This window comes from Mobula birostris, chromosome 1 (assembly GCF_030028105.1).
Source record: "Mobula birostris isolate sMobBir1 chromosome 1, sMobBir1.hap1, whole genome shotgun sequence".
Classification (NCBI taxonomy): Eukaryota; Metazoa; Chordata; class Chondrichthyes; order Myliobatiformes; family Myliobatidae; genus Mobula; species Mobula birostris.
The window spans coordinates 234,022,804-234,049,494 of NC_092370.1; the positions used below are offsets into that span (position 1 = coordinate 234,022,804).

General features: G+C 40.7%; 1 protein-coding gene across 1 annotated transcript in view; it reads left to right on the plus strand.

The window, feature by feature from the left end:
* LOC140205847 (basal body-orientation factor 1-like) overlaps nucleotides 1-26,691 on the plus strand; it is a 39,676-nt gene that overhangs the window by 12,216 nt on the left and 769 nt on the right. The window contains exons 5-10 of the mRNA XM_072273634.1: nucleotides 5,422-5,502; nucleotides 9,389-9,459; nucleotides 11,802-11,946; nucleotides 14,639-15,132; nucleotides 19,758-19,859; nucleotides 23,820-23,888. Coding sequence (XP_072129735.1) covers nucleotides 5,422-5,502; nucleotides 9,389-9,459; nucleotides 11,802-11,946; nucleotides 14,639-15,132; nucleotides 19,758-19,859; nucleotides 23,820-23,888 — 962 coding nt within the window. The remainder of the gene's footprint in view (nucleotides 1-5,421; nucleotides 5,503-9,388; nucleotides 9,460-11,801; nucleotides 11,947-14,638; nucleotides 15,133-19,757; nucleotides 19,860-23,819; nucleotides 23,889-26,691) is intronic.

The window sequence follows — 26,691 nt, forward strand, 5'->3', positions numbered from 1 at the left end:
GAAATTAATAACTCAATATTAAACAAAGTAAGTTATTTATGATTATTAACTATAATTATAAGGACTACTTGTTAATTATATATTGGATTATTTTTCTGCAATTGAGGATATAACTGGTGAACAGCTATTAACAATTGTCATTTAAGTGTAATGATTCTGTGTTATTTAATTAATTTGAGAAGTTTCAGTTTGAATGTTGCCATTTTGCTCTAAATTTGTTTTATACATATTTTCTTCTAGCTGAATAGCAAATCTCCATTTTTAAAGGTGTTTTTCCTTATTCTTTCTTCACACTCACTATCAGTAAATAGAGATCTGTTTATGATGCAACTACCTTCCCTGAGAAAAGTATTCATGGATATTTCAGACACAAGAGATTCTGGAGATACTGAAAATCCAAAACAATAGTCATAAAATGCTGGAGGAACACAACAGGTCAGGCAGCGTCTATGGAAATGAATATACAGTTAATATTTCTGGCCAAGACCCTTCTTCAGGGCACAGGGAAGAACATTTTAGCTTTATTTCCAAGACTTACATCTAACATTCAAACCCGTTGTTACCAAACCCATCCTGTCTAACTGGGAGGTTTGTTTACTTTGAGGTCAACGGGGATCTCAAATGTGATCAGCTCTCCCAGTGAATCCGTCCAGTCCTGTTTTTTCTCCAGCTGAAGAACCTAAGTTGTCCTATTCCTCAAACAGCAAGGATGCAACAACTTTTACACCTGGGCACCATCACTTCTTGAAGCTAAGGGTTTCACCTTTGGCTCAATCTTTACATTGGATATATCTTCCTTATCGATACATGGAAAATGAATAACACTGCTTTGGAGTGACACGGCGGGCTAATGGTTGAGTTATGATATTAGCAGAGCTCTGAAGCATTGATCCAAGAAAATTAGTTTAGGATTCACTTTCACCATATCCACAGAATAATTTAAATTAAGATGTACATATTAATCTGGAATTAAAAATAAAACTAATCTGACCTATCATAAAGTACTGGAATGTTGCAAAAACAATTCTAGTTCACTGATATCCTTGTAGTTGAAGTGTGTGACTCCAGAAACACATCATTAACTCCTTACTGGCTTCTCAGAGGTGGACAATAAATGGTGCATGGTCAAGACATCCATATCCCATGAACAAATACTGTGTGTCCTGTCCAAGACTGAAAGAAGCTGCAGAAGATCATGAACACGGCGCAGCACATCACACAAACCAATCTTCCGTCCGTGGACTCACTTTACACCGCACGCTGTCGGAGCAGTGCTGCCAAGATAATCAAGGATGCGACACACCCAGCCAACACACTTTTTGTTCCTCTTCCCTCCGGGAGAAGGCTCAGGAGCTTGAAGACTCGTACGGCCAGATTTGGGAAAAGCTTCTTTCCAACTGTGATAAGACTGCAGAACGGATCCTGACCCGGACCTGGGCCATACCCTCCAAATATCCAGACCCGCCTCTCGTTTTCTTCGCACTACCTTACTTTCCATTTTTCTATTTTCGATTTATGATTTATAATTTAAATGTTTAATATTTACTATTGATTTGTAATTCAGGGAGCGGGAAGCACAGAATCAAATATCACTGTGATGATCGTACGTTCTAGTATCAATTGTTTGGTGACAATAAAGTATGAAATATACAAATACAGTGGATTCCAGTTAAATGGGACACATTGGGATCAGTACATTTTGGCCCAATTAAGCAGCTGCTCCAGTTAGCTGAAGTTTGATGGAAATAGCTAAAAAGGTATAGAAAAGACAAACTACTGTTTAACTGAGTAACATATTATGTATTTAAGTAAAAATCAGAACAAATTAGAATACTATCAATACTACTACAGTACTATAAAACTGTGTATTAGTTCCCAATAATTATCAACGGAGGAATTCAATCCAATGTGTATTTCGGGTAATGATGAGTTTGAGTACGGAGAGGAAATTAAGAACCTGGTGGCATGGTGCGAAGACAATAACCTATCGCTCAACGTCAGCAAGACGAAGGAATTGATTGTTGACTTCAGAAGGAGTAGCGGACTGCACGACCCCATTTACATCAGTGGTGCGCAAGTGGAACAGGTCAAAAGCTTTAAGTTCCTCGGGGTCAATATCACAAATGACCTGACTTGATCCAATCAAGCAGGGTCCACTGCCAAGGAGGCCCACCAGCACCTTTACTTCCTGAGAAAACTAAAGAAATTTGGCCTGTCCCCTAAAACCGTCACTAATTTTTATAGATGCACCATAGAAAGCATTCTTCTAGGGTGCATCACAACCTGGTATGGAAGTTGTCCTGTCTAAGACCGAAAGAAGCTACAGAAGATTGTGAACACAGCCCAGCACATCACACAAACCAATCTTCCGTCCTTGGACTCACTTTACACCGCACGCTGTCGGAGCAGTGCTGCCAGGATAATCAAGGATGCGACACACCCAGCCAACACACCTTTTGTCCCTCTTCCCTCCGGGAGAAGGCTCAGGAGCTTGAAGACTCGCACGGCCAGATTTGGGAACAGCTTCTTTCCAACTGTGATAAGACTGCTGAACAGATCCTGACCCAGATCTGGGCCGTACTCTCCAAATATCTGGACCTGCCTCTTGGTTTTTTTGCACTACCTTACTTAACCTTTTCTATTTTCTATTTATGATTTATAATTTAAATTTTTAATATTTACTATCGATTTGTACTCCAGGGAGCGCGAAGTGCAGAATCAAATATCGCTGTGATGATCGTACGTTCTAGTATCAATTGTTTGGTGATAAAGTATAAAGTATGTTCCTTGCCATGTTCTTTTGATTGACTGTAAATAAACATAAATTGGTGCCGACACCTAGTCTAGATATGGATTACCTTCATACAATCCTATCAATGATTGCATCCTCCAAATCTTCATTTCCATTGTAATATTCAAGATGATTGTCAATACCTTTAAATTCTTTGTAGTTCCTAACTCGTTAAAGTAGTGAAGTTGTTTCATTTTCACTCCCAGCTGTTTTAGGCAACTCCAGGCCTGAAAGCTTGAAAACGCAGTCAACAAAGCAGTTCTAAATTGTCTTACTGATTATCTCTCACCAACTATCAGTGACAAAAATCACTGTTTTTTTGAACACAGCACACACAACTGACACTATTTAAAAAGTGTTCACTCTTAGCATGGTGTAGTGTCTAAAAGTCATGCAAATGCATGTGACTGACACTAGTTAGAAACTGGTAACTGTCTCCTGCTCCAATTAAGCAGCATAGTGTCCCAAATAAACAAAGGAAATTCTGGCTACTTTCTCGATTCATTTTTATTCTTTTATAGTTGTCCCAAATAAGCAGCTGCCCTGATTAACCAGTGGTCTAATTAACTGGAATCCATTGTAAATATAAATTTACGACAATAAGTGAAAAAGGGGTAAGGAGAGAAAATTAAATGCGTCAGTTAAAATTTATTTCTCTTAGAAAGTTGATCAGTTTATTTGTGGAAACAAAAAAAAATCCACTTAGTCTTTTCCAACCCGTACTTTTACCATTTAAGATTTTCCTTGCTGGTACTTCTACATTCTAGCAGTAATTTCAAGTAAGGGATCAAATATGTACACTTAAGAAAATTACAGTGTCATGGTAGCATTAGAAGTGCACAGATATATAAATATACAAGTATTAGAGGAGAAGTAAGAAAGGATAAAAAAAAAGTTACCTCAAACAGTCCAACAGGAGTTATAACCCAGTTATAGGTTGACTCATTATAGAGCCTAATGGCCGAGGGTAAGAATGACCTCATGTAGCGCTCTTTGGAGCAGCAGAGTTGTCTTAGCCCTGTTACAAGAATCACCCCTTGTAATAATGATCAGCGAGGCACAGAGAATCTGTAGTTAACGACAAGTAACTTCTATTGTTTCAACTAAAAGCACGTGAGTTCACAAACTGTCTCTGTGTGCACCCTACTAGAATTCCCTGGCAGTCCATGAACAGTCAATGAAGAGAAAAGGCATTACCTGGGAAACGAGTCTACGCTGGCCAGGCATTCCTCGTGGTCCCAATCTCCACGTGTCCATGGGGTCCTCCTTGTCCATGATGGCTGGTCTCTGGCTGCTGGAGAGTTATCACCCCTGCGTATTTGGAGCTCCTGAGTCTTGTACTGTTCCTCATCAATTGAACCATTGATCTCCATCCCACTGGCTCAAGGTTACCTGACTTACCTGGATCACCTTCTTACTGGGTCATTGTACAGGGCTACAACCAACATTGTTCCATGGCTCTGCCCATCCCAGCCGTGTGTATTTGTGTCTTTACACTCTGACTGGTCCAAACCAGTTAAATGAGGCAACCCAGACAGAGTCTAACAAGATTACCGATTGCAGGTCTGGCATTTTACATAAGAAGTAGTTATTCCTCTGAGAATGGTCTCAGGTATATTGCTCCGATTAGGTTGTCCCAGAGCAAGAAACAGTTCAGAGTCCACACCCTTTACATAACAAATGGCTATTTGTTTGAGAATGGTCTCAAGTTTAGCAGATCATTACCTGAAGCTTCCTGTGTCCATATTCAGTTGCTCTGATTAGATTATCCAAGAGCAAGAAATTGTTCAGAGTCCACAAAATGGGGGAAGCAAAGACAACTGGCTTGTCTGCTTCCCCTGTCCTTGATCAGACTGAAGTTTCTTCTGGCCAACAATCTGTTACTAAAAGTGCTTCTCTGTTCAGCCAAGGTGGCATGCAAAGGGTGAGAAACATTGTCCAGAATTGCCAGGATTTTCCATAGCGTCCGTTGTTCTACCACAGTCTCCATTTTGTCCAGTTTGACTCCTATAACAGAGCCAGCCTTTCTAATCAGTTTATTGAGCCATTTGGCATCATCCGTGTTGATGCCATTGCCCCAGCACACCACCGCATAGAAGATTGTACTGGCGACAACACACTGGTAGAACATGTGAAGGAGAGGCCTGCATACTCCAAAAGACCTCAGTCTCCTCTGGAAGTAAAGGTGACTCTGGCCCTTCTTGTACACAACCTCTGTGTTGGTACAGAAGAATGCATGGTCTCAGTCTTGGCTGTTAGATGTTGCTAAACGGTGACTTGTTGTTTCAAAAAAAACTACAGTATTGTACTAGCACCTTTAACAATTTACATACGCGTGAATGCACTGATTTCAAGGTGCAATCACTGTTGTAATTATGGTTTCAAATTGCAAACAGACAATGATATGTAACCACATCATCAGTTTCCTTTGAAGGATGATCTCTCATCCTTTTCTTCAACACAGTACCTATGGTGAGATGTTTCCATTTGCCCATGGGAACAGTCAAGTATTCATTTAACTTCTTTCCAAAAAGTACCATTGCATAGAAAAGAGATGTTACATCGTTGCGAATCTGGGGTGATACAAGAACAAAATAAATGTTTTTTCAATTTTTTTATTGTCATCTCAGATAAAAGAGGCTATGAACACAGCAAACAAAGAACACAAAGAAACACTGAGGCAGCTGGAAAACAAATTTTTTGAAGGAAAGGTATGTCATTGGTAGCCAAAAATCTAGTCTAATTAATTTTTGGCCTGTCTACAATAGAAATATTGGCATGTGACTGGTGACAGAAAGTACTCTGCAGCTGTACAAAGTGGACCTTTCCTTCTCCCCTCCTTTCATGTGTTTCAGACCTCTTATTGTCAAAATAAAGATTTCAGAAAGAGTTAGAGGGAAGGGGCTAGTTTGTGGCAAAACAGGACGGATGCAGGTTGGGGCATGGGGAGGGGAAGAGCAAGAGTAAGGACTGAGTCATTTTGCTTTGGTGATATATGCAGTTTATACACACACACACACACTCTTTATAAATTTACATTTATAATTTAAGTATAATTTCACCAGGAAGGAAAATATAAATATCTTACTTAAGTAATGAGAAAACATTTTAATAGATTATAGGTTTCAAACAATGGGTATTGATTGAGAAGAGCTACTGAGCTCCACAATATATAAGAGTTCAATTAACAGTTATGCCATTGAAACCTGTTGCTCTCAGGATTAAACAAATAGTATTTATAATGATAACAAAATGAGAAAATGCCAGAAACATACAATGAGACGATCATCATTTGATAAAACCTGAGACATGCTAAATTTGAGTGTTAGGACTTTACACCAGACTCGCCAAGATACGTGTGATAATGACTGTAACTCTGTTGACGGTCCCCCACAATGTTGAGCCCAACATTGACCTAACGGACCCAGGGAGGACCCTTTGTTAATATTATTTGCAATTAAAGAAGAGTATTCATGCCATTACAGTGTTATGGCATGGAAGCAGGCCTTTCTGGTCTGTGCCAGTGATTTTGTCCACATAAGCTCTCTCTTGGACTATTGTCTTCAGTTCTGGTCACCTCATTACAGGAAGGATGTGGAAGCTTTAGAGAGAGTGTAGAAGAGATTTACAAGGATGCTGCCTGGATTGGAGAGCATGTCTTATGAGGAAAGATTGAGTGAGCTAGAACTTTTCTCTTGAGTGAAGGAAGATGAGATGGTAGCATTCTCATGAAAGGGGTGTATAAGATTATAAGAGGCCCAGATTGAGTGGATAGCCAGCCCCTTTATCCCAGTGCGGCAATGGCTAAAATGAGAGGGCATAATTTTAAGGTGACTGGGGGAAAGTATAGGGAGGATGTCAGAAGAAAATTTTTTACACAGAGAATGATAAGTGTATGATTGCATAGCCAGGGTTGGTGGTAGAGGCAAATACATCGGGAACCTTTAAAGAAACTCATAGATAGGCACATAGATGAAAGAAGAATGGAGAACTACGTGAGAGGAAAGGGTTAGACTGATCACGGAATAGATTAAAAGGTCGGCATAAAATTGTGGGCTGAAGGGCTTGTATTGTGTTCTATGTACTATATTCTATGTTATAATTATGCTTTTTGTAGTTTTAAAGTAATTTGCAATTATTTTTGAATAAGTAGTAAACACTTTCTCAGCAAATAGCGCAGAACTTTAATTCATTAAAGTAATATAAATGGTAAGACTATTGATAGCATGGAGGATCAGTGAGATCTTGGGGTCCGTGTCGTTAGGACACTCAAAGCTGCTGCGCAGGTTGACAGTGTTGTTAAGAAGGCGTATGGTGTGTTGGTCTTCATCAACCGTGTGATTGAGTTCAAGGGCCGTGAGGTAATGCTTTGGTCATATGAGACCTTGGTCTTGGAGTACTGTGTTCAGTTCTGGTCACCTCACCTCACTACAGGAGGGATGTGGATACTACAGAGAGAGTGCAAAGCATATTTACAAGGACGCTGCCTGGATTGGAGGGTGTACCTTATGAGAATAGGTTGAGTGAACTTGGCCTTTTCTCCTTGGAGCAACAGAGAATAAGAAGTGACCTGATAGAGGTGTATAATATGAGAGGCACTGATTGTGTGGATAGCTAGAGGCTTTTTCCCAGGGCTAAAATGGCTAACACAAGAGGGTGTAGTTTTAAAGTGCTTGGAAATAGGTACCGAGGGGATGTCAGCGGTAATTTTTTCCCACAGAGAGTGGTGGGTGTGTGGAATGCAATGCTGGTGGCAGTAGTGGAAGCGGATACAATAGGGTCTTTTGAGAGGCCATTAGATAGGTACACTGGCATGCAAAAGTTTGGGCACCCCGGTCAAAATTTTTGTTACTGTGAATAGCTAAGCGAGTAAAAGATGACCTGATTTCCAAAAGGCATAAAGTTAAAGATGACACATTTCTTTAATATTTTAAGCAAGATTACTTTTTTATTTCCATCTTTTACAGTTTCAAAATAACAAAAAAGGAAAAGGGCCCAAAGCAAAAGTTTGGGCACCCTGCATGGCAGTACTTAGTAACACCCCCTTTGGCAAGTATTACAGCTTGTAAACGCTGTCTGTAGCCAGCTAAGAGTCTTTCAATTCTTGTTTGGGGGATTTTTGCCCATTCTTCCTTGCAAAAGCCTTCTGGTTCTGTGAGATTCTTGGGCAATCTTGCATTCACTGCTCTTTTGAGGTCTATCCACAGATTCTCGATGATGTTTAGGTCAGGGGACTGCGAGGGCCATGGCAAAACCTAGAGCTTACGCCTCTTGAGGTAGTCCATTGTGGATTTTGAAGTGTGTTTCGGATCATTATCCTGTTGTAGAAGCCATCCTCTTTTTATCTTCAGCTTTTTTACAGATGGTGTGATGTTTGCTTCCAGAATTTGCTGGTATTTAATTGAGTTCATTCCTCCCTCTACGAGTGAAATGTTCCCCGTGCCACTGGCTGCAACACAAGCCCAAAACATGATTGATCCACCCCTGTGCTTAACAGTTGGAGAGGTGTTCTTTTCATGAAATTCTGCACCCTTTTTTCTCCAAGCATACCTTTGCTCATTGAGGCCAAAAAATTCTATTTTAGCTTCATCAGTCCACAGGACTTGTTTCCAAAATGCATCAGGCTTGTTAGATGCAGGAAAGGTTTTCTTCTGATGACTCTTCCATGGAGGTCATATTTGTGCAGGTGTTGCTGCACAGTAGAACAGTGCACCACCACTCCAGAGTCTACTAAATCTTCCTGAAGGTTTTTTGCAGTCAAACCGGAGCTTTGATTTTCCTTTCTAGCTATCTACGAGCAGTTCTCTCGGAAAGTTTTTTTTGTCTTCCAGACCCCAACTTGACCTCCACTGTTCCTGTTAACTGCCATTTCTTAATTACATTACGAACTGAGGAAACGGCTACCTTAAAACACTTTTCTATCTTCTTATAGCCTTCTCCTGCTTTGTGGGCATCATTTATTTTAATTTTCAGTGTGCTAGGCAGCTGGTTAGAGGAGCCCATGGCTGCTGATTGTTGGGACAAGGTTTGAGGAGTCAGGGTATTTATAAAGCTTTGAAATTTGCATCACCTCGCCTTTCCTAATGATGACTGTGAACAAGCCATAGCCCTAACAGGCTAATTAAGGTCTGAGACCTTGGTAAAAGTTTTCTGAGAGCTCAAATCTCTTGGGGTGCCCAAACGTTTGCATGGTGCTCCTTTCCTTTTTTTCACTCTAAAATTGTACAAAACAAAAATAATACACTAATCTTGCTTAAAATGTTGAAAAGAATGTTTCATCTTTAACTTTATGACTCTTGGAGGTGAGTTCATCTGCTACTCACTTAACCTATTCACAGTAACAGAAATTTTGACCAGGGGTGCCCAATCCTTTGCATGCCACCGTACATGGAGCTTAGAAAAATAGAGGGCTATGTGCTACAGAAATTCTCGGCAGTCTCTAGAATAGGTTGCATGGTTGACAAAAAATTGTGGGCCAAAGGGCCTGTAATGTGCTGTAAATTTCTATGTTCGATGTTCTAACAGAATGAGAAAAATGTAGTCACATTACATTGTAATAGTATTAATGCATTCAGTAGTATTGACTTTTAATTTTAGGTCCGTCTGGAGCGGGAGGCAGAGCAGAGGCTGAATCAGCTGACTGAGCAGGCTCACACTGAAGCCGTTATGTAAGAGTTTGCCTGCAATAGTTTTTCCAGATCCTCCTCAATTTACTTCATTAAAGTTCCATTTCAAATATATTTGCAAACAATAAAAATGCAAAGAAAAAGCCTGCAGATGCTGTAGATCCAAAATAAAATCAGAAAACACTGCAAATACTCAGGGAGGGGAGGGGGAGGGGGGAGGGGAGGGAAGGGGAGGGAGAGGGGAGGGGAGGGAAGGGGAGGAGGGTGATGGAGGAGGGGGAGGGGAGGGGGGAGTGGAGGAGGGGAGGGGAGGTGGTGGAAGTGGGAGGGGGAGGGAGAGAGGGAGAGAGAGAAGGAAAAAAAACGAACCAGAGTTAAGATTCCCAGTGGGGAAATATTAATTCTGTGTTTCTCACTCTCCGGCTGTACTTTTGAAGCTGTTAGAGTGTAGGTAATGTAGAAGATGAATTATATATGGGGAGTCATGGAGTCATAGAGCACCACAGCACAGAAAGAGACCCTTCAGCCCATCTAGTCTGTGCCAAACTATTATTCTCTAGTTCCATCAACCCACGCTTGGACCCCTCCATACCCCTCTCACCCATGCCTAAACTTCTCTTAAATGTTGAAATCAAACCTGCATTCACCACTTCTGCTGTCAGCTTGTTACACACTCACACCACCCCCTGAGTGAAGAAATTCTCCCTCAAGTCTGCCTTAAATATTTCACCTTTCACCCATAATCTATGACCTCTGGTTCTAGTCTCATCCAAACACAGTGGAAAAAGCCTGAGGAAAGGATGGGATAATCTGTCTCCAGATGCTGGTCAAGAAATGAATATTACTTTGGATGTCATGTGGAGCTCTTCTATTCTTTTTCAGATGGTGCAGTGTGATCTTATAGTTTTCTCTAAGAGAAAAAGGATTCTCAGCTTAATGTCCAATTGAAAATTTGCAGCTGTGGCAATATAGCATTATTCCCTTGTGCTACATTGGGAAGTGGAGAAGTATTTTGTTCTCAAGACCCAGTCTTCTAATTCAAGCAGAGTGCTCTCATGCTATAGTGGAGACAGCTTGGATACAATTCTTGTAAACAAGGGAACACTGCTGATGCAACATATTGACAATGTGTATAGTTCTATCTAAAGTGCATTTCAGGACCTGGGTTTTGCTGGCAAGATCGATGTTGTGAACTGCCATTCTACAGAAGTACAAAGATGTACACCTTAGCACTCATGTATTGAAATTGAATCCAGCAGAATATTTGCCTGATCCATGAGTTTTTCCATATTTTTTCAGATTTCTAACACCTGCAGATTTTTTCTTTGAATTTCACTCTAGCTGGAAGAACCACTTTAACAGGAACACTATAATTTACTAATCAGATATGAACACCTCATAAAAAAAAATCACAGTAAAGAAGCTAGTTGGTGTATTGAGTCCAGAATGATCAAGAAGTTGCCTCCCCCTGTTCCAAAAGCATATGAGTTAGTAGGTTAATGGGGCACATGTCTGTAATTAGACAGTTTGGGCTTTTTGAGCCAGCAGGGCCTGTTACCATGTTGTATCCCTAATGAAATAAATAACATAGGTATAAAAAGTATCTGTTTGGGTCAATACTACTTCCCAGCTCAAATTTTAGTTGCTCGTCAAGTTACCTTTTAGAAGTATTGGTGTTTCTCTATCTATGCCCCTTATTATGTTTATGAATCTCTATAAGATCCTTTGCTCCAGGGAAAAAAGGCCGAGACTATCCTGTGCTTACTCATTATTCAAGCTCCTCAGTTGCAACAACATCCTTGTGAACCTTTACTGCACCCCTCCTAGCTTAATTACATCCTTCTTACATTATGGCAACCTGACAGACCTGCATTCCATATTCCAGGTGTGGTCTCACCAATGTCCTATACAACTGTTAACATGACGTCTCAACTGTTGTACTCAAAGCCTCACCTGATGTAGCCGAGCGTTCTGTCTACCTGTGTTGCCATTTACATGGAATTACAGTATGTATTTGACTCCCAAGCTCTGCTGTTCTACAACACTCCCCAGCACCCTGACATTTCTGCACAAATCCTGCACTAGTTTGTTTCCAAAATGCATTATTTCCCGTTGGTCTAAATTAAATTCCACCTGCCATTGCTTGGGTCACTTTCCCAGTTGATTGTGATCCTGGTACGATCTTAGATAACTTTCTTCATTGTCCACCATACCACTTATTTTGGTCATTTGCAAACTTACTAATCGTGCTACTTACATTTTCCATCCAAATTGTTAATATATACGTCAAACACTAGGGGATCCAACACTGATCTATTCTTGCTGGAACAAATCGGTGTAAGTATTGACTAATCATATCAAATTCTGTCTCCATCCTTCCACAGGAATCTTAACGAAAGGGCTCAAAGTGTCTTTAAAGAAAATGTAAGACTACATGAGACAATAAAGATCTACAAGATGGAAGAAGAGCAAAGGAGGAAGAGCTACAAGGCTCTAGAAGATAAAAACACACAACTTGCCAGTGAAAAGGTTTTGCATACAATGAACATCTTGTAACATTTTTCCTCTTTCCCAACTCCACAAATAGAAATGAAGAATCCCCATTACCAAGAAATCTAGGTGATTGAGTTTAGACCAGTGAGCTGGATTGCAGGTTAGTTTGAATTACAGTATTAGGGCAACATGATAGCGTAGCAGTTAGCTCGTCACTTTACAGCATTAGGGGTTCAATTCCTGCCAATGCCTGAAAGGAATTTGTACATTCTCCCCGTGACCACATGCATTTCATCTGTGTGCTCTGGATTATTACCTCATTCCAAAGATGAGATGAGGGTTAGTGAGTCACGGGCATGCCATGTTGGTGCCAGAAGCATGGCAACACTTGCAGACGGACCCGCAAAATTTTAACAATTTGACACATTTCACTCTATGTTTCAATGTATATATGATGAATAAAGCTCATCTTTAGCAAGAATCTCTTCTTTAGTTTCATTCTCCACGAAAATACAGGAGGCACAAGAGATAGGAATAGGATTTCTCATTAATCTTAATCTTGAAAGGCAACTGGTTTACATGGAGTTTTTTCATAACTGCACTGCACTGAACCAGGAATGAAATCTTTAAAAATCTATTGTTACTGGTGAATTCTTATATTTCTGGACAAATACCAGTGCTTAGAAGTGAAAACAAGTTCCTGTGTTGATGGATCATCATTAGGAAACCTGATTATCTTTAGCACAAGGGACAATGCCCTGTTTTGGAACCATTTGCAACCATTTTATGGCTAGATCACCTTCCATACTGATTGGAACCTTTGGTCCAGGTTACGGTATTGTCAGGTGAGGAGATGAGAAAATTGCTAATCATAGTGGGATTCATTTGGAGTCAGAGTTGTACAGCATAGAAGCAGCCCTTTGGTCCATCATGCCTGTCTATACAGTACTACTTCCATATCCTTCTATACCCTGCTCATTCAAGAACTTGTCCAGATGCTGCTTAAATGTCATTACTGTTCCTGCTTCCACCGCATCCTCCAGAGACCAACTGCTCTTTCTGTTGAAAATTAAGTACTCTTTAAACTTCCTCCCCCACACCTTAAACATGTACCGTCTAATTTTAGATACCCCATCAGACTCTGGGAAATAGACGTTGGTCATCTACCCACTCAGAATTTCTTAAACCCTCTGTCATGTCACCTCTCATCCTCCTTTGCTCCAGGAGAAATAGACACAGCCTATCCAGCCTTTTCTTTCAACTTAAGCCCATGCAATATTACTGTGAAATTTTTGGCACCCTTTCCATTAATTACATCTTTGTGGCAACCCACAGTACACACAATACTCCAAATATGGCCTAATCAACATTTTGTACAACTGTAACATGTCGTCCCAATTCTTCCACTCAGTGTCTCAGTTAGTTATGCCATACACCTTTTTCAACATCCTGGCACTCTAAAAGTGCCGAAGGTGCCTGGCATTTTGGCACTTCTAGAGGATTATGTACTTGTACCCCTGAGTGCTCTGTTCAACAAATCACCCCAAAGTTCTACCATTCATTGTGTAGATCCTGCAAGGTTAACTTCCCAAAGTACATCTCATTGCACTTGTTGGAGTTAAGAGTCCATCTGCCGTTCGTTTGCCCTCTTATCAGATTAATAATAACCTGTTGTAAACTTGGACAACCTTTGTCACAGTCCTCTTTATCAGGTAAATATTACAGTGTCAGATAATGCTAGCAATTTCCAAAAGATTGATAAATGTCAATTTTATTTCTGAAGTCACCATGATGCATGTTGTTTGCACCTATCATTAAGGCCTCTTGGGAGGCAAGTAGCAAAATCAAAAATAAAGATGATAAAAGGCCTTTGAACTTGACAGAGTTCAAAGTGATTTCCTAGTAATTTTCCACTTGAATATTTCTGAATTTAATGTACCATGACTGTTTTTACCAGATGAATTTCAGTAATCTTTTGAATTTGTTTATCAGCACCGAATAATATTTTTAGTTCATTAAGTCACTGCCTTCATTCTAGACCACAGTTTGTAAACCTTTTTAATTTCTGATTTTATTTCCTAATCCACTTCCTTTAGACTTTAAGACTCTACAGCTCATGTTCTCAGTAGTATTTACTTATTATTATGTTTAATATTGTATCAGCACAGTTTGGCTTCTTTTGCACTTTGGCTGTTCTGTCAGTCAGTGTGTAGTTTTTCATTGAGTCTATTGTATTTCTTTGTTCTACTGTGAATACTTACTTACTGCCCGTAATACTGCAGGCTCTTAGGGCAGCAATATAGGTCCTCCATCTCTGTCTGTATAGAAGGATTTTTCGTTGCTGTTTCCATTACAATTTTTTTTGACCAGTCAGGGTTGTTAGCCCTGAGCTGAACCCCCAAACCTGGAGGACTGATGGACCATTCTAAGTCTGGCCTCTTCCCTTTGACCTGTTTGGCATGGGTGACCAACCAAGAGCCAAAGCACAAGCCAACCTGGCTCTCCAGGTCAGTGAGGCACGCAAGTCTCCAACCCTACAACAAGGTTGTGGTCCTCTTGGAGATCTACTGTGAATATCTGCAAGAAAATGAATCTCAGGGTAGTATATGGTGACATATACATATTTTGAGAATAAACTTACTTTGAACTTTGAACCTTCAATGCAACTTCTTGCAATTGTTTTTGTTCAGACTGAATTGATGTTCAATTAGGATATTTCTCATTCTAGGAAACCAATGAGCAATTAGTGAAAGAGAAAGTGTCAGACAGCAAGCATCAGAGAGAAAAGATCAATGAGCTTCAAACAAAGGTTGAGAACCTGGAGAAAGCTTTGGGACACATGGCGGCTGAGTTTGAGACAGCGAAACAGAAGATAAAGAAAGAAAATGACTTTAAAATGGCAACCAGCCAGGTAGAGATTGCAAGGCTAGGGGAAGTAATTAAACTGAAAGATAGAGAAATGAACCGGGTGAAGAAACTTGCTAAAAACATCTTGGACCAGCGCACCGATGTAGAAATGTTTTTTCTGCAATCCCTTGAAGAAGTGAGGCAACAAATTGCCTATAGTCGGGCTCAATATAAACAAGCAGCTCAAATTGCATTTCAGAGAAAGATGTTAAAGGCACATACTGGCAAGGAGGATTATCCCAAAATCAGGACCTTTGCCAAAAGTGAGTACAGTACAAACTGTGTGTACCAAGATATGGAAGAAGCTGATGAGAGGTAAGTGAAAGTTCAACGTTTCAATTTGCAGGATGCTCCCTATGCAATAATGAACATAAGCTCAGATTTTCTTAACTGAGTCTATCCTGAAGTGATAAAACTACCATGCAGTGAAAGTATGCAAACATATTCCTAGCCTAGCCAGGAATTCAGGAGTTGAGTTTACTGGCTATCAAAATTAGACACACATCCTGAAACCAGAACTTCACAGTTAAGTTGTGTCCCTCTGCTGCTTGCAGTCAGTATCTCTGTCTCATCCTTTTTCTTATTTTTGCATATTTAATTGCTTTCATTCTGCTTACGGTGCTCTAAGACTATATTTACCTGCACTATATGGACAGCTCTAGTTTCTGTTCATAAAGAAGAATGTGCTTGGGACAGCGGGAGAGACAAAAAAGATGAGGAGTAGATTTAAAAGTCTCAACAGGCCAGGCAGCAGAAATCTACTCCTCATCTTTTTTTTTCCAGTCCTGCCAAAGGATCTCAGCATGAAACATTGATTGTACTTTTTTCCATAGATGCTGCCTGGCCCGCAGAGTTCCTCCAGCATTTTGTGTGTGTTGCTTGGATTTCCTGCATCTGCAGATTTTCTCTTGTTTGTGATTGGATTATGAAACTGTGAAGTCTTTTCCAGGGATACCTACCCTGAAGAAGTTTAAATGTTTCCTTCGATGGGAGTTCTGTGAAACCCTCTCTCACTGCTCCTCTTCTGTGATCTCTATTGCTTTCTGACTCTTTGACCACTTGCATTCCCAGACCCGCTACTACAGCCATGTATCCCCCTTCTTCAGCCCTGTTACTCTTTCACCAATCAACTTCCCAACTCTTCACCTCATTCCCCTCCCCCCACCCCCCCACCCCCAGTTTCACCTATCACCTTCTGTTTCTCTCTCTCTTCCCCCACCTTTTAAATCTACTCCTCTTCCTTGCCAAAGAGTCTCGGTTGAAATGTCGACTGTACTTTTTCCCATAAATGTTGCCTGGCCTGCTGAGTTCCTCCAGCATTTTGTGTGTGCTGTCCAAATGCATATTGATTTGATGTTGTGATCTAATTGGCAGTTCAAAACACTGTGAACAGTTCAGCAGTAGAATATTCAGATTGGCTAATTTTGAGGGAGGTCCATTGGAAGTGTTTGCTTTGTTGTCCAGATCCCAAGATGACTGGCGATTCGTTGATTATTGACATCGTAATTTCTCTTTTCTCCGTAAGAGTTCATATACCAAATCTATGTCTATGTGTTTGCTGATGGGTCCTTCTGTAGACAACCAAGCTTCGAGAAATTATTGTTCTTTTCTTGTTCTTGCTTGAGCCAAGGCTCTGGCTGTTGTCCATTTGAAATGGTGTCCTTCTTCGTCTTCATGAGCTGATACTAGCGAGAGTGGGTCATGCCTTCTGCTTGCTCGCTGATGCTCATGTAGCCTGGTTGATAGTTTTCTTCCTGTTTGACCAAAGTAGTACTTGTCCCAGTCAATACACTGGATTTTGTAGATTCAATTTATTCTATCAGTCACATTTTGTTGCATTTTTGAGTTTTGATAGGTTCTTCCTCAAAATTGCAGTCAGTTTGTGAGCAACTGTGATGTTGTGTTGCTGAAGCAATCTTTCCGTCATTTCCGAGACATTCTTTATGTCTGGCAATACAATTCATTTATTTGTTATTTGTGTAGTTTGCATATTCAGGTTTCTGATCTTGAGGCACCTTCAGGTGAAGCTTCTTGGATATCCATTCTGTTGAAAGGTCTTGAAGAGGTGCTTTTCTTCTTCTAGTTTTATATCTATGGTGTTGCAATGGGACTCCATCGTCTTGAATAAAGTCTTCATGCAGCTTTGTTTGTGACTGTTTGGGTAATTACTATTGAAATTCAGAATCTGATCAGTGTGTGTTGCTTTTCTGTAGACGGATGTCTGTAATTGACCAGCAGTAGTCCTCTTGATAAGAACATCCAAGAATGCAAGCTGGCTTTCTTTTTCAATTTCCATTGTGAACTTGATGTCATTAAAGATATTATTTAGCAGCTGATGCGTCATTTGTACATCATTTTCCTTGATTATCACAAAGGTGTTGTCTACATCATGCACCCAGAGTCTGGGTTTGAATTCTGGTATAATTGTATTTTCTAATTTCTGCATTCTGACTTCTGCAACTAGGCCAGAGATAGGAAATCCCATTGGTACACCTTTCATCTGTTTGTAAACTTCTCCATCAAACTTGAAGTAGATTGATAAGCACAGATTGAGAAGTTCACATATGTCTTCTATCCTGAGTGTCCCACTTATTGATTGTTCTGCAACAGTTTCTTGTGCAAATTTCAAATTGACCGATGTTTACAGTGAGGTGATATTGAAGGAAACCATTATCTTGTCATCCTCATTCACATATTCTTGAGTTTCTCCAGGAATTGTAGAGTGTTGTTGATTGAGTATTGGGATTCAGCGATCAAACGTTTCAGCCGTCTCCACAAGTCCTTTGCTAAGTTGTATGTAGGTGTGCCAGGGAGTGACACAATTGGTCGTAGTGGTATGCTCCCTGTGTATTTTCAGTAGTCCGTAGAATTGAGCAATATCTGATTCAGCTGCTTTAATTCTCCACCATTTTTCCTTTGTGATCTGTTGTAGGTCTTGCAATTTCTTCAAACATATTTTTATGTTCTTCGTCAGTTTCATTGTTGGATCACTGGCCCAGTCCATCTAAGTTCAACAGTTTGTTGTCTTCGATGTTTGGGAGGGCTTTACTGTTATGTACTAGGCTGAATCCACTACCTTTTGTAGGATCTTCCCTTCAAAGGCATTGGTGTTTCCATACCATGCCATAATGCAGCCAGTCAGCACACTTTCAATCACACATCTATAGAAGTTCGTCAAGGTTTTTCATGACATGCCAAATCTCTACAGCCTTCTAAGGAAGTAGAGGTGCTGCTGTGCTTTCTTTGCAATTATATGATGGATCCAGGACAGATCCTCTGAGATAGTGACACCCAGGAATTTAAAGTTACCTCCGATCTTCTGATGAGGACTGGCTCATGGACCTTTGGTTTTCCTCTCCTGAAGCCTACAATTAGCTCCTTGGTTTTTGCTGACATTGAGTGAGAGGTTGTTATGACATCACTCTGCCAAATTTTCAAACTCCCTCCTGTATGCTGATTCATCCCCACCTTTGATATGGCCCAAAAAAGGTAAAGCCTTCCCCACCATCGAGTACATTGACATGAAGTGCTGTCGCAGGAAAACAGCATCCATTATCAGGGACCCCACCACCCAGGACATGCTCCCTTCTCACTGCTGTCCTCAGAAAGAAGATCCAAGAGCTTCACGACTCAGACCACCAGGTTCAGGAGCAGTTATTACTCCTCAGCCATCATCAGGTTCTTGAACCAAAGAGGATAACTTCACTTGCCCATCATTGAAATGTGCCCACAACCTATGGACTAATTTCCAAGGACGCTTCATCTCATGTTCTCAATATTTATTGCTGATTGATTTATTTTTATTACTTCTTTCTTTTTGTATTTACACAGCTTGTTGTCCTTTGCACACTGGTTCAACATCCAAGTTGGTGTGGTCTTTCATTGATTCTGTTATGGCTATTATTCAATGGATTTATTGATTATTTCTGCGAGAAAATTAATCTCAGGGTTGTATATGGTGATGTACATGTACTTTGCTAACAAATTTACTTTGAACTTAGAAAAAACTACGAGGGAAAACATTTCTATGTAATGATTCTGGAGTGCACTGCCATGGCTAGAACTGAAGGCAGATTCAATTGCAGAGCTCAGGAGAGAATTGGATGGATGCTTGAAAGAACTTGCAGGTCTCTGCAGAGATGGGGCATGAGGTTGGAATAGTTCAATTTGCCCTTACACAGAGATGGTATGGACTTGATGGGCAAAATGGCATCCCACCTTATTATAACCATTCTGTGGTTTGTAACGGGGACTGAATATACTAAAAAAAAACAACTAGTGATTATCAAGTTAGTGCAGGAAAGAGGCACTACGGTTGACTGTGCATCTTTAGGCTCCTGTACCTCCTCCCTGATGGCAGTAATGAAAAAAGATCATGTCCTGGATGATGGTGGTATTTTCGTGATGGATGCCCCTTCTTGAGGCATCATCTTTTGAAGATATTCTCGATAGTAGGAGGCTAGTGCTCATGATGGAGCTGGGTAAGTCCACAACCCAGTGCAGTTTTTCCCATCCCATGGTTGGCACTTCCATACTAGTCAGTGATGCAACCATCTTTAGAAATTTGCTAGACTTTGGTGACATACCAGATCTCCTCAACCGCCTAATGAAATATAACTGCTGATGTGCCTTCCTTCTGGATTATATCAAAACGTTGGGCCCAGAATAGACCCTCTGACGTATTGACTTCCTGAACTTGAAGCTGCTCACCCTTTCCACCACCGTGTGTTCTCCCAATTTCTCCTTCCTGAAGACCACAATCAATTCTTTGGTCTTAATGACTTTGAGTACCAGGTCGAGTGCATCATCAACCTGAAATATTAACTCCATTTCTTCTTCCGCAGATGTTTTCTGATTCATTCAGTACCCTCATTCATTGTTTCCTGTTTACACTTCGAGCCTTCACATTTTAATAATAAACAATACTCTTTATTTTTAAGCATTCATATTGGAAAAGTGAGTATCTCCGACTTGACCTGGGAGCAGAAGGAGAAAGTTTTACGCCTTTTGTTTGCAAAGATGAATGGACTGAAAACAAACAGGTATGTTGGACTGAAACGTGATTCCCTTCTCATTGCCACTAGTGATTAGAAATTGAACTCTGTGTGATGGTATTGCACTGCAGTTTTGAATCATACAATTATATGCATAATCTGTTTCAAAAATTGTCCTCCGTCACCCCACTCCACCCCAATCTGAAACTTTCACTTGTTAATTTTTCTGGTTTCTTGTTTGAAGCATATTTAGTAAACAACGAAATATATATTAATGTAGTTTAAGTTACTTGTTCAGACATTCTGATTATTCATGAAAATAACAGAACCATAGATGCTAGATATTTGAAATGAAAACAGTAAAATGCTGAAAATACGTAGGAGGCCAGGCAGCATCTGAAAGGATAACAAGTTAACAGATTGGGTCAAGATCCTTTGTTGTATGAAAAACCAGTTAACTTAACATATTTAACTTTTCCCAGTTGTGATGTAGGTGTTTCAACCTGAAGCATTAACCCTTGTTTCTTTTTCCATCAATGCTGCCTAACCTGCTGAATGTTTCTAGGTTTTCCACTTTTATGTCTGATAATTCAGTTATTTTATCTCTAAATTCTCATTTTGCTCTGCTATTGATGATGCTTCATTCAATTATTGTAGAATTCAACTACTCAGTACAAAAAATACACTGCTTTGAATTAATCAGTGACAGGCACCAGGCTTATCGGTATTGGTTATTATTGGCACACATACTGACAATAATAACCACGTGGGCATGTGGCCAAATGGTTAAGGCATTCGACTAGCGATCTGAAGGTCGTGAGTTCGAGTCCCAGCCGAGGCAGCGTGTTGTGTCCTTGAGCAAGGCACTTAACCACACAGTGCTCTGCGACGACACTGGTGCCAAGCTGTATCGGCCCTTGCCCTTCCCTTGGACAACGTTGGTGTTGTGGAGAGGGGAGACTTGCAGCGTGGGCAACTGCCGGTCTTCCATACAACCTTGCCCAGGCCTGTGCCTCGGAGGGTGAAGGCTTTCCAGGCGCAGATCCATGGTCTCACAAGACTAACGGATGCCTTTACTTTACTTACTTTACATACTGAGATGTAGTGAAAAGCTTCTCTTTGAGTACTGTCCCAGTAGATCATTCCATACATAATTACATTGAGGTAGTAAAAAGCAACCTTGGTTCCTTAAGGTTGTTATAGCCAGGGGTCGGGGGAGAGGTGGTGGGGATAAGCTCCCACTACCTATTAAATGTTCCCAATAGTGTGCATCTCAAATAGCCTCTGACAACAAGACCAGCTCCTGGCCTTCAACTGTGGCTTAACTACTAAGTTTGGTGGAACTGTTTCTACAGACAGGAGAAGGACAAAGATGTCTTAAAACCATTTGCTTCAGGCAGATGTCACTTGTGGTTGGCAGCTCATCTAGGAGAAGGAAAACTCTGATCTCAATCCTCTGCTGCCTTGCACCTTTACTCACTTACAAGGAAGGCTTCTGGAGTAAACCCCAAGGAAAAAATCTGGAGTTGGAGTTCTATGTTGAGTTCAGTGCTGATTTGCAACTCTTGCAACACTGCTGGTGCCAAACTGTATTGATCTCTGCCGTTCCTTTGGATTCATTACCTGCACGGAGAGGAGGAGACTGCTACGTGGGCAAGTGCTTGCTTTCCATAGCGCATTACCCTGGCTTGAGTATCACATAGGCAGCTAGGGCACAATATCCATGGGTCGACCCCAACCAGCGGAGGGCTTCATAAGTAAAAAGAAAACCAAATATAAAATCTAGAGTTGCAGCTGTAGAGAAAGTGCATTGTTGGTAAATGATGTGTCATAGTCATTGAGTTATACAGAATGGAAACAGATACTTCAGTCCAACTCCTCTGTGCTGACCAAGGTGCCTTCCTGAGTTAGTCTTATTTGCTAGCATTTGGCCCATATCCTTAAACCTTTCCTTGCCATGAGCTCATTTACTGTAAGTGTCTTTTAAACTTTATAATTGTACCTGCCTGCACTAGATCACCAGGCAGCCCATTCCATTTATTAATTACTCTCTAAGCAGAAAAAGAACTTTCCTCTCAAGACCCCTTTCAGTCCTGCCCTTCTCATCTTAAACCTATGATGTAGTTTTAGATTCCCTTACTTTGGGGAAAATACTGTGACTAGCCACAGTCTCTATGCTCCTCATGATTTTATGGATTTTGATAAGCTCACCCCTCAGCCTTTCTCATTCCCACAGTCCCAGCCTATCCAATCATTCATTAAACCTCAAATCAAGTAGACCTAGCAACATCCTTATGAATCATTCCTGCACCATCTGTAGCTGAATCGCATTCATTGTGTAGTCCGGTGACCAGAACTGCACACAGTATTTTACAAAAATTCTGTACAGTTGTAAGATAACATCATGACTCTTGTACTCGTTGCTCTTGTCTGATGAAGGAAAGCATGCCATTCATCCTTGCACTACCTGAGTCGCCACATTCAGGTAACTACGGAATTGTGTCTCTAGATCGCCACGTTCCACAACACTGCTCTTAATATACTTGTAGAATCTCCTAGTATTCTCCATTTTTTTTGTCAAGGACATCTCAGGTTCACTTTTTGCTTTCCTCATTTCCTTTTAATTGTACTCCTACATCCCTTATATTCATCAAGGTTTTGACTTGATCCCGGCTGCCCTTCCCATTGTTTCCCCAACCAGAGTCTTAATGTCCCTCATCAGCTGGGGTTCTATCATCCTGCCAACCTGATCTTTACTTTAGCAAGAACATGATGGCTCTGAGCGCTCTCCATCTCACTGTTAAAAGCTTCCCACTTTACCCACTGAAAGCCTCTCCCAATCAGCTTTTGATATTCCCTGTCGAATGGTGTCAAAATTAACCATGCTCCAATTTAGAATTTTAACTTGCGAACCAGTTCTATCTTTTTCCATTATTGTTTTGAAACTAATAGAATTATAGTTACTTGTCCCAAAGTGCTCCCCATTGACATTTCATTTTCCAATATGAGGTCAAGTGTTGTCCCTCTCTAATAGGCTGTACATATTGCTTGAGAAAACTTCCCTGGACACACTTAAGAAATTCTGCCCATCTAATCCCTTAGCATTTTGGGAGCCCCAGTCAATACTAGGGAAGTAAAAATTACCTGCTAATATAACCCTATTATTCCTACAGCTAGCTGCAATCCCCCTACATATTTGTTCCTCTAATTCCTGATGTTGGAGAGCCTGAAATATGAGCCCATCAGTGATCACCACCTTCTTATTGCAAAGTTCTATCCATGTAGTCTCACTAGATGTTCCCCAAGGAATACCCATGTGATATTGTCCCTTCTTTTTGCTTCACCTCTGTCAAGCCTATAGCATCTGTACTGTAGAACATTGAGCTGCCAGTTCTGTCTGTACTTCAGCGATGTTTCTGTAATAGCTATAATGTCACAACCCCATGTGCCTAGTCATGGTCTCAGCTCATCTCTCGTTCCTGTCAAGACTTCTTGCATTAAAATAAATGCAGTTTAGCGAATCAGATCTTCCTTGCTCCCTTTCCTACCAGCGTTAATTTCTTTAACTGCCATTTCTTTAAATGATTTGCAACCTGTGTACTGGCTCATAAGTGGAAAAAAAACCAGGATAACATCTTCAGTTGGACTGATAAATGGCAAGTGACACTGAGCAAAACAAGCATCAGGCACAGACCATTCCCCTTTGACGTTCATTGGCATGAGCATCACTGCTGGCAGTGTGCATGAACTATATTAGAGCAACAAAGTAAAGCAGATTAGAAAATGGTTATCTATCGCAAGTATGACTACTCAACTTCCTAAATCTTCTGCACCACCCCGTGAATCAAATTTGTGTAATAAAACAGTAGGAGCTGCAATGACACCGAAATTACCTAACTATATTAGCCATACATTTGTTTTGATGCACCTTTTAATAAAATAGGAATGACATTTAATACTCTGCAGATAACACTTACTTTACATTTATTTTATTCATATTCCCTATAGGAAACAGTATAATAAAAATCTGGTCTCCTCAGCTTCACCCGAGACTATAAAAGAGGTAGAACAAGCAAGGTAAGACTCAGATCAATACAGGAAACTGCTTACAAATATTTCAATTTTACTTTCCAGAGTTCAATGGGGGAGCCAATTTAATTCTGCAAAACACAGTAATTAAGCAACGCCACATATTCTGGGAGGATCCAGGAGCATGAATGATTAAAGTGAAGGAGATGATGAAGACTGGATGATAATGATTTGACTGAGATTCCATTTTTATTTTAATTTTCACCAAATACCAGTATTTTTAAGTGCATCCCTCCCCTCTTATTCCCACAACAGAGAATGCACTTGCTTGATATTCCCTTTTTAATAGTTCACTTCAACTTCTTAATTATTTTCAACTGCACATTATTTTACATTGGAGAATGGGCATTGAGCTTGGATTGTTTCACAACACATGAAAAACGAATCCTTACCTCCTGAGCAGAAAATACAGTCTAATGATATTCCTTATGGCCACTATGGTAGTTAAGGGGTTATAATTTTTCCCATTTCATTTTTTTGGTCATATTTAAATTTAATATCAGTCCTGGAGCAATAAGTGTATAAACATTCCATGATGCAGCAATGATCTTTGTTCTTTTCCACTTCTGGGTCAAATTAATTTTACTGATGAACTTTGCTTATGTCGATGCAGAGATTGTTTACTCTGCATTTTACCTTAGGAATACTTAATTAAAGGTAACTAGTTGGTCAACATTAAAATCAAGACTGTGCCACAATTAACATGGTAAATCATTAACCGTGCTTAAAATCTACTTACTATGGTTAATACTTTAGCTAACACTCCTGGGGAAAAGCTATAGTTAATGGAAATCGAGAAGAACAAATGCTTTTGTGTCTCTAATTATTCATTCCCTCCCCTATTAGAGCAGTGATTTGAGCCTTTAACATCTACAAAGTGTTTTGCAGTTACTCATCTAGGGCATTTCTACTGCATAGAACATAGAATAGCACAGCACAGTACAGGCCCACCGGCCCACAATGTCGTGCCGACCCTCAAACCCTGCCTCCCATATAAGCCCCCACCTTAAATTCCTCCATATACCTGTCTAGTAGTCTCTTAAACTTCACTAGTGTATCTGCCTCCACCACTGACTCAGGCAGTGCATTCCACGCACCAACCACTCTCTGAGTAAAAAACCTTCCTCTAATATCCCCCTTGAACTTCCCACCCCTCACCTTAAAGCCATGTCCTCTCGTATTGAGCAGTAATGCCCTGGGGAAGAGACGCTGGTTATCCACTCTATCTATTCCTCTTATTATCTTGTACACCTCTATCATGTCTCCTCTCATCCTCCTTCTCTCCAAAGAGTAAAGCCCTAGCTCCCTTAATCTCTGATCATAATGCATACTTTCTAAACCAGGCAGCATCCTGGTAAATATCCTCTGTACCCTCTCCAATGCTTCCACATCCTTCCTATAGTGAGGTGACCAGAACTGGACACAGTACTCCAAGTGTGGCCGAACCAGAGTTTTATAGAGCTGCATCATTACATCGTGACTATTAAACTCTATCCCTCGACTTACGAAAGCTAACACCCCATAAGCTTTCACATCCACTGCACTACCCTCATCTATATGCCTGGTCACCTCCTCAAAGAACTCTGTCAGGCTTGTTAGACACCATCTGCCCTTCACAAAGCCATGCTGACTGTCCCTGATCAGACCATGATTCTCTAAGTGCCCAGAGATCCTATCTCTAAGAATCTTTTCCAACAGCTTTCCCACCACAGACGTAAGGCTCACTGGTCTATAATTACCCGGACTATCCCTACTACCTTTTTTGAACAAGGGAACAACATTTGCCTCCCTCCAATCCTCCGGTACCATTCCCGTGGACAACGAGGACATAAAGATCCTAGCCAGAGGCTCAGCAATCTCTTCTCTTGCCTCGTGGAGCAGCCTGGGGAATATTCCGTCAGGTCCCGGGGACTTAGCTGTCCTAATGTATTTTAACAACTCCAACACCTCCTCTCCCTTAATATCAACATGCTCCAGAACATCAACCTCACTCATATTGTCCTCACCATCATCAGGTTCCCTCTCATTGGTGAATACTGAAGAGAAGTATTCATTGAGGATCTCGCTCACTTCCACAGCCTCCAGGCACATCTTCCCACCTTTATCTCTAATCGGTCCTACCTTCACTCCTGTCATCCTTTTTTTCTTCACATAATTGAAGAATGCCTTGGGGTTTTCTTTTACCCTACTCGCCAAGGCCTTCTCATGCCCCCTTCTTGCTCTTCTCAGCCCCTTCTTAAGCTCCTTTCTTGCTTCCCTATATTCCTCAATAGACCCATCTGATCCTTGCTTCCTAAACCTCATGTATGCTGCCTTCTTCCTCCTGACTAGATTTTCCACCTCACTTGTCACCCATGGTTCCTTCACCCTACTATTCTTTATCTTCCTCACCGGGACAAATTTATCCCTAATATCCTGCAAGAGATCTCTAAACATCGACCACATGTCCATAGTACATTTCCCTGCAAAAAACATCATCCCAATTCACACCCGCAAGTTCTAGCCTTATAACCTCATAATTTGCCTTTCCCCAATTAAAAATTTTCCTGTCCTCTTTGATTCTATCCTTTTCTATGATAATTATAAAGGCCAGGGAGCGGTGGTCACTGTCCCCCACTATCCCTACCTACAAGTATTTTTATAGGTGCACCACCTGAAAATGCAAGTCATCCTCCATTCTGATTTGAAAATATATCACAGGACCTTTGTAACCGAGTCAAAATCAGAAATTTCGACCTAACACCATTCAGTGCAACCATCAGGACTGAAGCAAGGTGGCACCAAAGTGTTG